The sequence below is a fragment of the Dasypus novemcinctus genome, chromosome 3 (assembly GCF_030445035.2).
Source record: "Dasypus novemcinctus isolate mDasNov1 chromosome 3, mDasNov1.1.hap2, whole genome shotgun sequence".
Classification (NCBI taxonomy): Eukaryota; Metazoa; Chordata; class Mammalia; order Cingulata; family Dasypodidae; genus Dasypus; species Dasypus novemcinctus.
Genome location: NC_080675.1, coordinates 14,120,004 through 14,136,688, shown reverse-complemented (window position 1 = coordinate 14,136,688; position 16,685 = coordinate 14,120,004). Strand labels below are relative to the sequence as shown.

The 16,685-nt window shown below is 36.8% G+C and overlaps 1 protein-coding gene across 1 annotated transcript in view; it reads right to left on the bottom strand.

Moving 5' to 3' along the window:
• BTBD7 (BTB domain containing 7) overlaps window positions 1-16,685 on the bottom strand; it is a 94,327-nt gene that overhangs the window by 10,459 nt on the left and 67,183 nt on the right. The window contains exons 4-7 of the mRNA XM_058292356.2: window positions 8,939-9,147; window positions 7,136-7,211; window positions 3,839-3,999; window positions 1,058-1,201 (exon numbers count right to left, since the gene is read on the bottom strand). Of these exons, the coding sequence (XP_058148339.1) occupies window positions 1,058-1,201; window positions 3,839-3,999; window positions 7,136-7,211; window positions 8,939-9,147 (590 nt within the window). The remainder of the gene's footprint in view (window positions 1-1,057; window positions 1,202-3,838; window positions 4,000-7,135; window positions 7,212-8,938; window positions 9,148-16,685) is intronic.

Genomic DNA, 16,685 nt, shown 5'->3' with positions numbered 1-16,685 from the left:
CCACAAGGGTGCCCCTCATGCAAGGAGTGGCCCCTGCACAAGGAGAACTGCCCTGCACGAAACCGCAGCCCACACACGGAGAGTGGACACAGCAAGATGATGCAAAAGAAAGAGACACAGATCCCCAGTGCTGCCTGATGAGAATACAAGAGCACACAGAAGAACACACAGTGAATGGACACAGACAGCAGACAAGGGGGAGGGGGGAAATAAATAAATCTTAAAAAATAAATAAATAAAATGGCAACAACTCAATAACAGATTATCAGTCTATTAAAAAAATAAGGTAAATTTCCCACAAATCCTTTCATTTATCTTAATTGAGGAACTCTGAAAGTGAAAATGAGAATTTTTTAAGGGAACTTAATGCTACACCCAAACAAATGGTTTTGAATTTAAAATTTGTTTCAGAAACCTTACTGTAATTTCTGACTTTCAAAGACTGTCAATCCCTTAGAACACCAACCCTCTCGCCCCACTGGCAAGTTCCTATGGTTGAAAGCATCTAATACAAATTACAGTATTTCATTTCACAGTACCACATTTTCTAGGAGAGTTCTTTGTTATAATTTACATAAGGCCAACTATTTCCTCAGGTCTGAAACTTTATCTTAGTTATGAGCACATATTCAAAAACTAAACACAATTCCTAACAGTCAACGATTATAGCAGTATGTTACAAGAAATCACAGCATTTTTTTTTAGTTTACTAAGGAAGACAACATGTGTGCTATCTTCTTTTAAAACATTTTCCCCATCTTCAAAACAGTTACAACTCTTTTGGTAAAATGAAAATTTTCTTTCCAAGTTAACGTTTTGCAAGGTAACTTAAGTGAGAAAAATAAAATGCATTTTAACATGATCCAAGCTTTAAAAAATTTGATAATTGAACAGTTCAGAAATGTATTCTGTTGAGTAGACAAATCAGAATTTACTTTCACTTTCCCTATTGGACATTTTGGCTACTTCCAAATATTTAAATTAGGCCACAATAAGCATCTTTGGGAAGACAGTTTGCAATAAAGTAGTCTTAATATCTTAAAATGGATTTTGTTACCTTTGCTTCGTCCACATAGGGAGAGAACAGTCGAGGACGAACATATATACCAGCATTTTTTTGCCGTAACCAGGCATTCGATTTTCCACCTTCTGCTGTAGGAAGCATATCTGATGGAGGAGTGCTAATCAAGCCCCTTTTCATCTTTAAAAAATATATATACACACATATATTTAGAGAAACTACAGATTTGTGTAGCACACCAAACTACTAAAATTAAATTATTTATACTTACATACCAGAATTTCGAACTTTACCATTTAAGTAAAAATTTAGAAATATATGTGGAATTCAAAAATACCCCAACTATTTAATACTATTTAAAGGATTTGGTAATATAAAAATACTATAATTTTCAATTTTCGTTAACAAAGGAATGAATTAAAAAAAGAGATTAATACTTAAAAACTGTAATGAATTGAAATAACTTTCAGAACTCTTAATCAAAATCAGTTTTTATTTTTTTCCTAATTCAACTAGGAACTGATTCCACCTCTGCTCCCCACCCCAAACAAAACAATTGCAGGAACACCTGCTTGGGCCCGTATCTATAGTATGAGGATGCAAGTCAGAAGAGTATGGTAGTTAAGAGCAGGGCTCTAGCAAAAGGCCAACTTGGTTTAGACCGTAACTTTCCATTTAACAGCCATGTGACCATGGCATCTCGTTTTACCTGGGCCTCCCTCAAGGGCCCCTTTATGGTCCTGGAGATGGGACACTGCACAACTATGTGGTGGCCCTCCTGTTTCCTCATCTATAGCAGGTAAATATAAATCAAGGAACTATAACTCATAAGGTGGCTATGAGGATTAAATGAAGGTAACGCAGATAAAAGCCCTTGGCACAGTGTCTAGCACATACTCAGAAAGCATTAAGGTTAATGGTCATTATTAGTGAACCTCTACTGGGGAACTGCATGTTAGGCACAGAATTAAGAGTGGAGATATATACATATATTTCTTCTAAGACTACTAAACCAAAGTTCTAATTTATTTTTCTAAACCAAATATAGGGTTCTATTTGGTTTGAGTCCCAGATTTTGAACAAAACTAAAAGTTGTTTCTCCAATATTCCTCGTTAATAAACATCTAACTGTAGCATCAGATAAAATGATTTGTAACTGATAAAATATAACATTACAAAGTATTTAGAAAATAGAAAAAAAGCCCTCATAACTATTACAACTGTAATAATGTTAATGTATTTCCTTCCATCAAATAAATTTTTACAAAAGTGAATACTATAGTACATATTTTGCATCCTTTTTTTAGTTTTATTTTAGTCATTTCATCATTAGTATTTTCCATGTTGCTATATTAGTCTTTTTAACCATTGCTCAGGGCAACAAAATATTCTGTTGTGTAGTCATATTATAATTTACTTTTATTCCCCGTTATTAGATATTTACATTATTTCTAAATATGTAAATAACAAACATCTTTGTGTACATATATGTATATATGTGTGTATATTTAAAAAAATATATTCGGAATTATTTCTTGAGGGCAGCATTTAAAAGTAAAATGAGCGGATCAAAGAATATGAACATTCTGTTGGCTCTTGATAATCACATTTTGCATAGTTGCTATTCATGTGTATTACTGCAACTGACAATGCTACCAGTGCCAGCTGTACTTGCCCTACAATAGTAATATTATTTCAAAAATTACTGCTTAATAGGTGAAAAATAACTTACTTTTTAATTTTGCTTTTTATGGTATGCATGTTTGTGACTACTAGTGAGACTGACCATATTTTCAAATTAGAGATTCCATAAATATTTAATTGCTTTCTTCTAGTTTTTCCATATTTCAATTTAATATTTAATTCCTTAATCTAACAGGCATTATTAATTTTGTGTACAGGTGAAATGAAGGCTTAACTTTAAACAAATTTCCTCCCTCTCCTGCTAATCAGTTATTCCAGTACTACATTGACTTGTGAAAAGTCTTTTATTACACACTTAATTCTTATATAAGGATCTTTTTCTGGGCTATTTTGTCTTCTCTGTTATGTTAGCATCACAGTTTAAAGGATCAGAGTTTTAAAATATATATTACAGTCTAGAAAAGTTATTCTTCCTTCATTATGCCCCTATAAAAATACTTTTAAAAGTTCTTTATTTTTCCAGATAACTTTTATAATGTTTCTATATGGTTTTAAAAACTATTGTTTATAAGAATTACATTAAATTTATAAACCAATTTGTGAAAAATATTTATTATATTTTTCCTGTGGATAATATACAGAGTATCCACTAATTTGAGAAATTCTGTTAGTTTAAAATAGTCACTGATTTTTTAATATTATCAAAGTAACATGATCAGTTCCACCATTAATTTTTAATAAGGTCTGAAACAGAATCATAAGATTCATTCATCCTTTTTTACATTGATCCAACCTTCCTCCTTCCTGCTCCCTAACAGATCTATTGCAGTTCTTGAAGTTTCCAAATGTATTTTCTACCTTTTCCTCTTTGAATAAGGAACTACTTGTTCTATGCTGGTAAATGACTGAATTAACTTTCCCAGAAATATACTCTTGAAAAGACAGACCAATTCACCCACCGAACTCTCATTCACCAAACATTTGTACATGTGTAAGACACTGGTGGGACACAATATTAAACATAACAGACAACTGTCTCTGTCCTCATGGAACTCACAGTTTTACAATACTCTATTAGCAATAAAATTATGTACAATGATAAACAAAAAACAAGCCTGTACATTTTGGTGTATTTTCTTTTCATGAAAGGAAAAAAAGAAGAAAGACACTTACTGCATCACTTAGGACTTCATTGTTTATGGGTAAGATGTGTTCAATTCGCACAAAAGGTAAGAGAGGGGAAAGGATCTCTCTAAGCTCTTCGATATCCAGATCTCGTCTTTTTACACCTCTTTTGTTCACACTATGAGCAGTGCCACTCAATAAGTTCGGCTCTATGAGACAGAAAATGAAGTCTCCAACCAAATCCAAATTTTCAGAGAAAATTTCTTTTTCTATAGTACACTGTCTATAACACTCTAGTAAACCTAAAGTACATGTTTTGTAAAAGGCTCTAAATTATTTTATATCATAAGAAGTTTAATAGAGAAAAAGAATGGTGTCAACAGTACAGTAACATTCTTTTTATGAATGTTTTGCACTAAAGATAAAGGATTCTTTTCAGTATACTAACTTAAGAGGAGAAAAGATGAGAATCTAATTAAAATCTAGTTTAATCAAGGGTTTTCTGTTAGCTTTCTCACTTTTGCGGCCAGTTTTCAGTACAATAAGAGCATCACAGGACATATGCTATTTCTGGTGACTGTCAGTTACCAGTATACTTACCAAGCTGCTGTATGTAAACAGCAATTTAACAAGACATTTTGTTTTAGGGAAGCTAATCTTTTTTCTAGAGCAGGGGTTCATAACAAGGGGTCTGTGGACTTGAATTGAAATTCAAAAAAACATTCTTGTAGGGACCTGTTGGTGTGGGTATGACATAGTTATTAAATAATACAGAGTATAGTGTGGACATAGTAAGGGGTCCATGGTTTTCACCTGATTAGCAAAGGGGTCTGTGGAACAAAAAAGTTTAAGAACCCCTGTTCTAGAGCCATTTAAAATAAAATTGTTTCAAGTGTGTAGAAAAGGTATTTTCCTCGCTTTGCTATAACTTGGTGTCGTACTTCTATGTTATAAGGCATTACTTTTCAAAAGCTTCTTTTCTTAAAAATAGGAAAGCCCTGTTTTCAAATGAAATCTTAGAGGAACCTCCCAAATACGAAACAGGAAAACCAGTATATATGAGATTCAGTGGGGCAAAGTGTAGCTTGGATTGCTTAGCTTCTTTCTCATTCCCATAGAAGACCCTTTCATTCTAACATAGTCTGAAAACTGTTTTAATGGAAATTTTATCAAGGATGATCATTATTTGTCCAGAATAAATACATTTCACAATTACCAACCTTAAATCAATGAACACACGTATGACCTATAATGACTAAGTAGGGTTATACATATCAACATTTTAAAAACTTTCCAATTGTAGTAATTTTTCTTTTTAAAAAATTCAAATCTGAGAATTGCTAAAGGCTTTTTGCAGATCACAGAGAAATAAATCAGGAGAAATAAAGTAGAAGAACTGCTTATATTCCCTACTACTTGGGTAGTAGCTCATTAAAGGGAGACTATAAAAAGGTTCAAAGGCAGGTTTAGCATGAAATGTGACAGGATAACACTATAAATGTACTAAAAACCATTGATCTGACCTCTTTAAAATAGATGAGCTTCATGGGATGTAAATTACATCTCAATAAAGCAGTTAAAAATTACAGAAAAGGGTTGCCAGGGGGCAGGGGGGCATAAAGAGTTGGGGGGATTAATGGTTAATGGGTGTAGGGCTTCTGTTCGGGGGGGATGATAAAGTTTTAGCAATAGAAGGTGGTGAGGGTACCACAATCTTGTAAATGTGATCAAGCCCACTGAATAGTATGTATGCTTGGGAGAAGTTGAGATGGGAAAGTTCATGCTGTATATATGTTCTCACAATTAAAAAAGCAAAAAGAGCAACTAAAGAGACAGTGACAATTAAATGCAATATGTGATCCTGGACAGTACCTAGTTAAGGAAGGAGAATAGGCTCAAAGGAATATTATTGGGACATATGAAAAAACTGGAATATAGATATTAAGATTATATCAATGTTACATATTTTGAACTTGATAATTACAGTTAAGACATGTATCTGTATGTAAGTGAATATCCTTGTTCTTAGGAAATGTACACGGCAGAATATAATATATACAACCTACACTCAAATGGTCAGAAAATATACCGATCAATAGACAGAATGATATGACAAATGTGAATATTGGTGGATCTGGGTATCTGAGGAGGGTAGAGGTACACTGGAGTTCTCTGTCTGGGGTATGCATTATTTTTGCAATTGTCCTGTAAGTTGAAAGTATTTCAAAACAAAAAGTTAAAAACAAACAAACAAGGCAGGAAAGGGAAATCTGTATTTAATTTTAAAAAATAAAATGTAATATGCTGGGAGGAGGATAAGTAGGTGTCTAACTTTAGGCATAAATAAAACCTGCTGTAGAAGCACAAGCTTTCAAAGCTGAAAGCCTACCTACCACAAGGAATGCTTCCACTTCTGCAGAACACCCAGCTGGAAATCATTTGGAAGTATTGTTTTCCTTCACCCGTCACAAAATTTTAAAATAAACAACAGTATGCTTTTTTTTTGGTATTCCTGTTTTTTTAATTGAGTTACCTCAATATTCACCATTTTAACCATTTTAAATAAGGTGTACAATTAAGTGGCTTTTAGTACATTCCAATGATATGCAACCACAATATTTTAAATGCAGTGTACTTTTACCAATATGCTTTTGTAATATTTTAATCATTATATGAAAAAATTTATTCTGTCTGTGAATCAGTCAACATTTATTGCTAAGCACAGAGAAACATAAGTTCACCTTGCAAAATAGAATTTTCTGATAGGTAGGTTTCTAACAAACTATATCCTCTTCTCTAAAGGATTTCCCTGATTTACATTAAAAGTTCTTATTTGGACCAGGCAATAGTATCTATTTTCAAGACTGATACGCAGCATGCATTTCAGTAAGACTTTGAGAAATAAGAACCAGGTGGCGGACTTGGCCCAGTGGTTAGGGCGTCCGTCTACCACAACCGCGGGCCTCCTTGACCCGTGTGCAGCTGGCCCATGCACAGTGCAGATGCCCGCAAGAAGTGCCATGCCATGCAGGGGTGTCCCCCGCGTAGGGGAGCCCCATGTGCAAGGAGTGTGCCCTGTAAGGAGGGCCGCCCAGCGCGAAAGTGCAGCCTGCCCAGGAATGGTGCTGCACACACGGGAGAGCTGACAAAACAAGATGACGCAACCAAAAGAAACAGATTCCCGTGCTGCTGACAACAACAGAAGTGGACAAAGAAGATGCAGCAAATAGACACAGAAACAGACAACTGGGGTGGGGGGAAAGGGGAGAGAAATAAATAGTCGTTAAAAAAAAAAGAGAAAGAACAACCAAAAACTTATGATGCAAGCTAATATTCTGAGCTTACCTCTGTCTGCAATTCTTTTCATCAACTGATGCTCTCCCCATTTAATTAGATATTTAAGGATATCTTGCTCACTTGCCTATAATAAAAATGGTTTATATTTATTTTCGTGAAATTAGACAGATGGCTAATTTCGTTAATGACATTTCCTAAGTCATAACTGTAAATGAAGTGTGTAACTTACCACTTTTCACTCATTACATTGGCCGCTTGAAATTTCAGTGTTAAATCTGTAATCTATTAACAGCAAATACACAGCACCTCATTAACTTTCACTCTTGGCTCCAAATTTTTATTATTTCCATCTTTATTTTTGCTTTGTTCTGTTCGAGTCACCTATTTTAAACTTATTTTATTTTACTATATGGTTTGTGCATAGCTGTCAAATTTTTTTGGAACAAGATGGAGACAGATAAAAGTAAAAGTATAGGAATATAGATAGAATTACTATGATTTTCTGCAGAACAGAAAAAATAAGCATGGCAACTTGACCATGCCTGATTAACTTGAGTTTTGGCAGAAGAGATTACACTCTCCACAAGATATTCTACTGACTGGTAAAGGACTCTTCAAAGATAGCTTGTGAAATGTTAATGTACCCCTCAGATTTTTGTACTTTTTTTTCTTTAAGGTACCAGAGCTTGGATTTCAACCTGAGACCTCGTATGTGGGAAGCTGGTGCTCAATCACTGAGCTACACTGGCTCCCCTGGGTTGTTTTTTATTTTAGGAGATGTCAGGAATCGAACCTGGGACCTTGTACATGAGTAGCAGGTGTTCAACCACTTGAGCTACATCTGCTCCCCTGTACTTTATTTTAAAACAGAGTAAATCCAGGTTACTCTCCATGTTTTTACTTTCTAAGAAGAAATGCAAAGCTCTTAAAGACAATAATCTTAGTGAATTGACAAATCCTAATTTCCATTAACATAAGACATGCAGTTTAGGTAAAGACAGTGAAACAAGATTAATGAACAAAGATCCCCAATATATCAAACCCAATTATGACATCTGAACTGCAATCAATGCAAGGTAGGAAGAAGCACAGATGCAAGTGGATTAATTAACACTTCACTGAATTTCTGAGATAGTAACTTTTATAATTTTTCTAGCACAAATACAAAGAAAAAGGAAAAGGTTTGATGGGTTTATGTTTTCATAGCATTAAAATTGCTGAGCAATTTTTGACATAAAATTGATATAGCCAATGTAAAAAAATGAGATTGAACATACTTTACCTGAAAATATTTTATGTAACATTTAAAAGCTATTATTAAAGTACCAAATTAGACTGACATGTAAGTTAAGGACACAGCAATTTGCTAAAAACTGCTTCTTATTAAAAATACATAGTTGAAAACATTACTATACTTTGGCAGAACACATACACTGAGTTTTTATAATGATTTATGAAGATCAGAATTTTATTATTATTTGTACTTGTGCTGCTCAAGCAATTATCTACAGTCTACATCTGACACTCTACTAGTATTAAGAGAAAGAGTTCTAGTGACTCTACATTAATGGAAGTCAAGAAAATCGCTGTTGGGGTATGCTTCTGACCTTGCCTACTGCCTCATCCCCTTTGTGGTGTAGTTGGTTGGGGCCAACTACTGTGCTTGTGCATAAGTTGAGTCATAGTAGCAGTGTGAATGAAAGGCCAGTGAACACAGAAGGTATGGGTGGGTTGTTCACAGCCTGTTTCTCACCCCCTGCCCTACCCTAGATGGACGAATAATAGGGTACGGATGGACTGCTTGGTGTACATATGAATGACAATGAATTTGAGAGGTGTATAAATGATTACCTGTAGGTAGTCAGACTGGATAGCAGTAAGCAGATGGTCTTTGCTGAGTTCATAAAAAATCTCCGAAGTCATGACCTGGGAAAATTCCTCACAGAGGAAATGTAAAGCTTGTCGGTGCACCCATTTAGAGCCATATGGATGAGAGCTCCACTTGAGGATGGCAATTAAGGTATCTAAAGAGATGCTCTCAGCAATGATATCCTCACAGCCTAAAAGAGAAGGCAAATACTTCTTGAGATTAATCAAAAATATTTATTGAACATCAGTGTGCTAGGTACTATACTCAAAAGCAGCAATAGTACAAAAGAACTGAGGGAGATAAATAAAATCTCATGGAAATCACCAAGACTTGGTGGGATGGGGTACAATAGATTATGACACCTGTAGGAAATCTGCTGCTCTATAGATACAGATCTGGAGGAAAAGGCAGAGAATCCCACAATTTTTCAAGAAAATAAACTGTGTTTGCAAATCCAGCAACTTTAATAAGATACTATGGTGGGGAGCATTGAACCAAAGGGGGAAAAAGAATACGGTTGTGGGAACTGGCTAGTCAGAGAAAAGATATGGATGAAACTGATGGGTGAGAGAATCCAAACCCAACAAGAAGGTAAGAGGGCTGTCAACTGTGAAGATATCTAAGTATCATCCGAGAGAAAAACAAAACATTTTACACTGTTGATAACTTAACTCCTCAGAAAATAGACAAAATATTCAAATTTTATCATCACCTGGACTTAATTCTAACGAAGAAGAAATAGGCTATTTAACTGAAATGGACCAGGATCTTGGCAAAAATATCTATGGAGTTTTAAGAGCTCAAGAAAGAGAAGAAGAAAATCAGGACAGTCAGCTATGCTCCTTAGAAAAGACCATTTTAAAATATAAAGATAAAATATAAGTAAAACTGAGTGAGAAAGATGGCAAAAGGGAAAATTGCTAAAATAAAGAAATTTTTTATAAGTAAGTTTACTATGAAATAAAAATTTTAAAACCCACAACAATCCTGGGATAGGGGTGCTGTTTAAATAACATTAACAGGGAAGGGAAGCATACGTGGCTCAACTGATAGAGTGTCCGCCTACCACGGGGGGGGTCCAGGGTTCAAACCCAAGGCCTCCTGACCCGTGTGGAGCTGGCCCACGCTCAGTGCTGATGCGCACAAGGAATGCCGTGCCATGCAGGGGTGTCCCCCACTTGGGGAACCCCACGTACAAGAGTGTGTCCCATAAGGAGAGCTGCCCCATGCGTAAAAAAGTGCAGCTTGCCCAAGAGTGGCGCTGCACACACGGAGAGCCAATGAAGCAAGATGACGCAATAAAAAGAGACTCAGATTCCTGGTGCCACTTACAAGAATACAAGTGGACAAGGAAGAACACACAGCGAATGGACACGGGGTGAAATAAACAAATAAATAATAAAATAAATCTAAAAAAAAAAAACAAAACAACACAGCAAATGTTTGATAGGCCTTCATGAGACAGAGGAAAGATAACTAATTTCTCTGTTGTGCTAAGAGCAGGTCTTGAGAAACAAATGCATGTTAAAATAAGAGGGAATTTGACTCAATATTAAGAAATTTCTAACAATTAGAATTGCCTTCCTCTCTACCCCACTGGAAAAGTATAAGAGCAGAGACTGGCTCATCCCATTCGCGTTAGAGTACAAAGAACTCTTACACTGGATGGGGAACTAAGGTCAGCTAACCTCTAAGCTGCTCACATCATGAAGAAAAAATTAGTTTTAGAAAAATAACAGTAAACATGATTTTTTAGCCTAAACATTAAAATGAGATCCTTACAAGCAACACTGAGACTATCACAATGAAATCTGCATGTAAATGACACCCAAAGGCATGTGCTGATGAGAACTGTGAAATATGGAAATGTTAAGAACAGTTTTCATGATTTTATAGTGAGCCTTGAATACCAAGAAGAAAATCAGCACAGGAGGAAAGAACTCATCCAGCAGCCAGTAGAGGACTTTTGTTGGTCTGTTGTTTTCAAACAGGCTTTGGAGTACAGATGATTAAGATGAGTTAATCTGTTAGATGGGTTTGGGAAGGGAGCAGGAGAAATTAGTAAAAGGTGGCTATTTAAAAGAATACAGAATCCTACTAAATGAGGATTTTTTGCAGAAGTGAAGAAAGAATTAAAGTTAAAATTACCATATATTTATACTTCTGATGATTACAAAGGAGGAGGATATGGTATAAAAAATGGGCTTTGAAATCAAGAGAGATTAGAACTTGAAATTCCAGCTCTGCCACTTAGTAAAGAGTCACCTTGGGCAAATCATTCTTTGAGCCTAAAATGTTCTCATCTGTAAAACTGGGAAGCTATTTCCTATCTCAGAGGTTTTTGTTTTGTGAGATTTAAATGAGACAGTACCCTTGACATACTTCTTTCATTCAGATATCTTGGCATATCTATGCACTAAGCACTATGAACACACAGCTTTATCTTTTTACCTCATACTTTCACAGGTGATGTAATCTACCCCCCCCCCCCCCCCCCCCCCCCCCGGGCCTTAACTCCCATAATATCTCAACCCTTTAACTTTCACGTCTATAGTTCCAACTCAGATCTCTCTCCTAACTTGCTGACTCTCCTTCAACTCACCACTGGACGGTTCTACAAAGATATTCCACAGGCATCTTATATACAAAAGCCAATTCATTTTCTCTGGGAAATGCAGTCCCCGAAGGATATCAGATATATCCATCACCAAAGCCTGAGATCTGAGTATGTTATTGATTCCTCCTCCTGAAGTTTATATCTGATCACCAAAACACTGTTAATTCTATTTTTAAATCCATCCCCTCCTTAGAATCTTTACAATACCATCATTTCAGAACCTGATACTTCTCTCTGTATTATTTCAATAGCCTAAAGGAATTCCCAACTCCACTTTCTCCCTTCCAATCTGTTCTCCATGCTATTGCCATAATGATCTTTGAAAACAAATGGTAGTATGGATTTCTCTGTAACAAATTATTTAAGTTTCCAAATTCTTTAAAATGAAATCCTAACTATAATACCCCTGGTGATCTGCCTCTGCCTACTTCTAGAGCCCCATCTTTGCTCATATTCTATTCTTTAACCACATTACATTATATACAATTTCTAAGCACTCCACCAAAATCTTTCACTTCTAGGCCTTTGCAAGATTGCTCCATTTTTCTGAAGTAGTCTGCAGTTTTCAAATGTCTCCCAGGTTTCTCCTGTTCCCCAAAGCCCAAGTCAGGTGCTTCTCCTAAATGTTTCCACCGTATTCCATGTTTCTCTCTAAAACAGCACTAAACTCTCAGTATTATATCTTTCTTATACATTTATCTGACTCTTCCACAAGACTAAGAGCTAATGTGGGATAGAGAGCCTATCTTATCTCTCATCAATTAATTAAAAACAAATACAACATGCTCCAATCAAAGTGGTAGAATGATGTTTTAGGGCTCTGTTCCTCCACAGAAGTTTTCGACATTTGAACAGCCGGAAAGAACTGAAAGACACATCTTTCTCAAAGCTACAGAGTTACTATTAAAGGACTGCAGTAGCAGGGCAAGCACTGAATCAAGAAAAAGTACACTTTAATTAAAAGCAGTAGGATCCTGTGGTGTCCTGGCTGGCTTCTCCGCCAACTCTTTACTAGTTTGGCCCAGAGCTAGCCCATGCTCCCAGGGCAGGATCCTGGTCCCAGTTCCAGAAGAAGAGTAACCTTCATGCACATAATGGGAGCATGTATGTCTGGCTCAATACGTGTGCTGGCAGCCTGAGTGACTGAACCAGGACACTCATCCAGGCTCACCGTAGCAGAACCTGCCCTGAACGCAGAAGGCAGCTCACAGAACTCTCTTACAGAACACTGTGGGAGAGCATTCAAGCCGTGGTTGCTGGGGATGAGGGACTGATTGACGGCTGTAGTACATATAGTACAGTGCCCAGGACCAGAAGGAAACTATATCCTAAGAGGGGACATTTGTATCTGTACAAATGGGGGAATTCCTAGGGCCACAGGTGCAAGCCCCAGGTAAGATGCAAGCAGAGAAAGGATCAGGGAGGCCCCTATGCTTTGGTCTAGAGCTATTCTCTAAACTTATGAATAAGCTCTGAAGAAGAGCACTTACACAGGTCAATCTGCGAAGATTTGGAAAGGTGTTTCCTCTCCAACCCCAGTCCCTTTTGTTGTCATTGTTAGCTCCTAGCATTCAAAGAACATTAGATGCTTCAGTGTCTAAATTCCAGCAGCAACCTATTAAAACATCAAAATGTCCAGGTTTCAACAAAAGATTATAAAACACACAAAGACGATCAATGAGAAGGACCAGACCAGGGACATACCAAACAAAGAATTTTAAAAAATGGTCCTAAATATGCTCAAAAAGCTAAATGAAAACATGGACAAAGAACTAAAGGAAAATCAGGAAAATGAGAGATGAGAGATAAACACAAAGAGAATATCAGTAGGGAGATGGAAATTATGAAGAAGAACCAAACAGAGCTGAAGACCATAGTAAAAGAATTAAAAATTGCCTAGAAGGGTTTATTTTTTATTTTTATTTTTTAAAGATTTATTAATTTATTTCCCCCCTCCCCCGGTTGTCTGTTCTCTGTGTCTATTTGCTGCATCTTGTTTCTTTGTCCGCTTCTGTTGTCATCAGCGGCATGGGAAGTGTGGGCAGCGCCATTCCTGGGCAGGCTGCACTTTCTTTCGTGCTGGGCGGCTCTCCTTACAGGTGCACTCCTTGCGCGTGGGGCTCCCCTATGCGGGGGACACCCCTGCGTGGCACGGCACTCCTTGCGCGCATCAGCACTGCGTATGGGCCAGCTCCACATGGGTCAAGGAGGCCCTGGGTTTGAACCGCAGACCTCCCATGTGGTAGACGGATGCCCTAACCACTGGGCCAAGTCCGTTTCCCTAGAAGGGTTTATAACAGTGAGATTTGAGCAAGGGAAAGAATCAGTGAACCTAAAGATTAAAAAAATTGAAATGATACAGTCAGAGAAGCAGAAAGAAGAATGAAGGAAAGTTAAAAAGTCTGAAGAACCTGTGTGACACCATTAAACATACCTCTATACACACTGTGGGAGATTCAGAAGAAAAGAGAATGGGGCAGAGAGAACATTCAAAGAAATAATGGCTGAAAACTCCCAAACTTAATGAAAGACATGAATATACACAACCAAGACATTCAATGAATGGCAAACAAGATACACCCATACAGATCACAGTGTGACATAATTAAATTTGTGAATACCAAGGTAAAAAGAGAATTCTGAAAGCCACAAGAGACAAGCAATGTGTCACATACAAGGGAGCCTCAATAAGTTTAAGTACTGATCTCATGGGAACCCACGAAGGCAAGAAGGCAATAGGATGACATATTTAAAGTGCCGGGGAAGCAGATTTGGCTCAACAGATAGAGCGTCTGCCTACCATATAGGAGGTCCAGGGTTCAAACCCAGGGCCTCCTGACCCATGTGGTAAGCTGGACTGCGCACAGTGCTGATGTACGCAAGGGGTGCCATGCCACGCAGGTGTGTCCCCTACATAGGGGAGCCCTATGTGCAAGGAGTGCGCCCCATAAGGAGAGCTGCTCAGCGCGAAAAAAGTACAGCCTGCCCAGGGTGGCGCCGCATACATGGAGAGCTGATGGGGAAAGATGACGCAACAAAGAGAGACACAGATTCCCAGTGCTGCTGACAAGAATACAAGCGGCGACAGAAGAACACACAGCGAATGAACACAGACAGCAGACAACGGGGGTGGGGGGGGGGGGGGTTGGGGGGAAGGGTGTGGGGAAGGGGAGAGAAATAAATAAAAAATCTTAAAAAATAAAGTGCTGAATGCAAAAAGTTGCCAACCAAGAATTCTAAATCTGACAAAACTGTCTTTCAAAAATGAGGGAGAAATTAAGACATTGCCAGATGAACAAACGTGAGGGAGTCTATCATCACTAGACCAGCCCTACAAGAGATGCTAAGGAGAGTTCTGCAGGTTGAAAGGAGAACAACAGATCGAACCTGCATGGAAAGGGAAATGACCAGGGTCAATATAAATGTCAGTACTACTGTATTATTGGTTTGTTAACTCCACTTTTTACTTCTTACAGGGTTTAAAAGGCAAATGTATAAAACTTAATGAGAAATCAATAGTTTGGGCTTCAGAATGTATAAACATGCAATTTGTGAAAAGAACTACCAAAAAAGTAGGGGGATGGAGGAGTGTAAGAATGTAGTTTGTGTATACTAGTGAAATTTAGTATCAAAGAAAATGTGATTTTAACTGTTCAATAAGTTTGAAAGTATTTCAAATAAAAGGCAAAAAAAAAAAGAGTAAATTTATAAAGCTTATAAATATAAGCTTATATTTGTATACCAAACTGTGTTTAACTTTGAATATTTAATTTCTCGAAATACTTTGAAGAAGATATTACTACTACTCTCATTTTGCAAATGAGAAAACCGAGACTCACTAAGATTAAATAATTTGTCCAAGGTCATACAGCTGGAAGAAGAAAGTCATAATTAAACACCTTTCTCTTCCCCCCTAAAAATATTTCCTCTTTTTCATGTCTCTAAACTTAGGTCAACGCTTATTACAATGTCTTCATCTAGGACCATTTCTCTCAGGAACAGATAAAGACCTAATAAATATATTGAAGATGGTGATATAAACTCAAAATGTCAAAGGAAAAAAATTAGGCAGAAAATTGGAAGATGGAATATATATATTTTTAAAAGATTTATTTTATATTGTCAAAATTAGTATTTTATTGTGGTAAAATATTTCAGTTAGGGGTAATTTGAGTTTTGTTAAGATTATCAATATATGGAATGAAAATGTATATACAGAAGATAGAAGGCTATGCTGGCAGGGCAAGGCTGGCAAGTGGAATGCCAAGAGGCTTCAAGCAATTCCATTTCCTTGGTAAAGCCTGAACCAGTCTTTTAAGTCCAAAAGCAAAATTACCACACTCAAAGGTAATCAGATTCTTGGTGACAAAGTGATACTAACCCAAATCACAAAAAACCAGAATGCCCAATTCTGTGCTGTGTAGGTATTCATTTTTAGTAAGCAAAATATCACATATATTTATCTCAGCACTTCTCAAACTATCTCAGATCAAGGACAAGTTTTTTGTTTTTGTTTCTTCTTAAATTTTCAATGCTATGGACCCAAGCAATAGTTTAGTAAAATTCAGAAAAAAAGAAATGCTATTTGAATATTGTGGCAATGTCAAATCACTATAAAGGTTTCTAAATGCTTCCTCTCAATTTCTGTACTTTTGTTACGGCACACCCACTTGAATAGTGCTGCTCTATCTAGAGTCCCTTTTACTTTTCTAGTGTCAGGATATAAGGAGGTCAAACTAGTCTCCACTCATTTGGTACTAATTAATTTTGTTCTCCTCAGTGGAGTTTACTGAGTCCACTTTATTTAACTATAAATAAAGTAGTACATATCTTATACTTATTTAAAGACAATTAAATGCCACAATCAGAACTTTTATCTTTTTAAACCAGAACTTTAGAACTTAAGCCATGAATCCATATATGACTGATTATTCAGACATACTCAATACCACCAGACTCCTGACTCTAGACCCCAGACCCCACCCATGGGCAGAGTATACTGCTCCACTCCTATACTTTGGGGTTGGTCATGAGATTTGCTTTAGCCAATGAAATGTTAGCAGATGTGATGTGCAAAAGGCTTGAAAAGTACTTGTGGGAAAAGGGTTTCC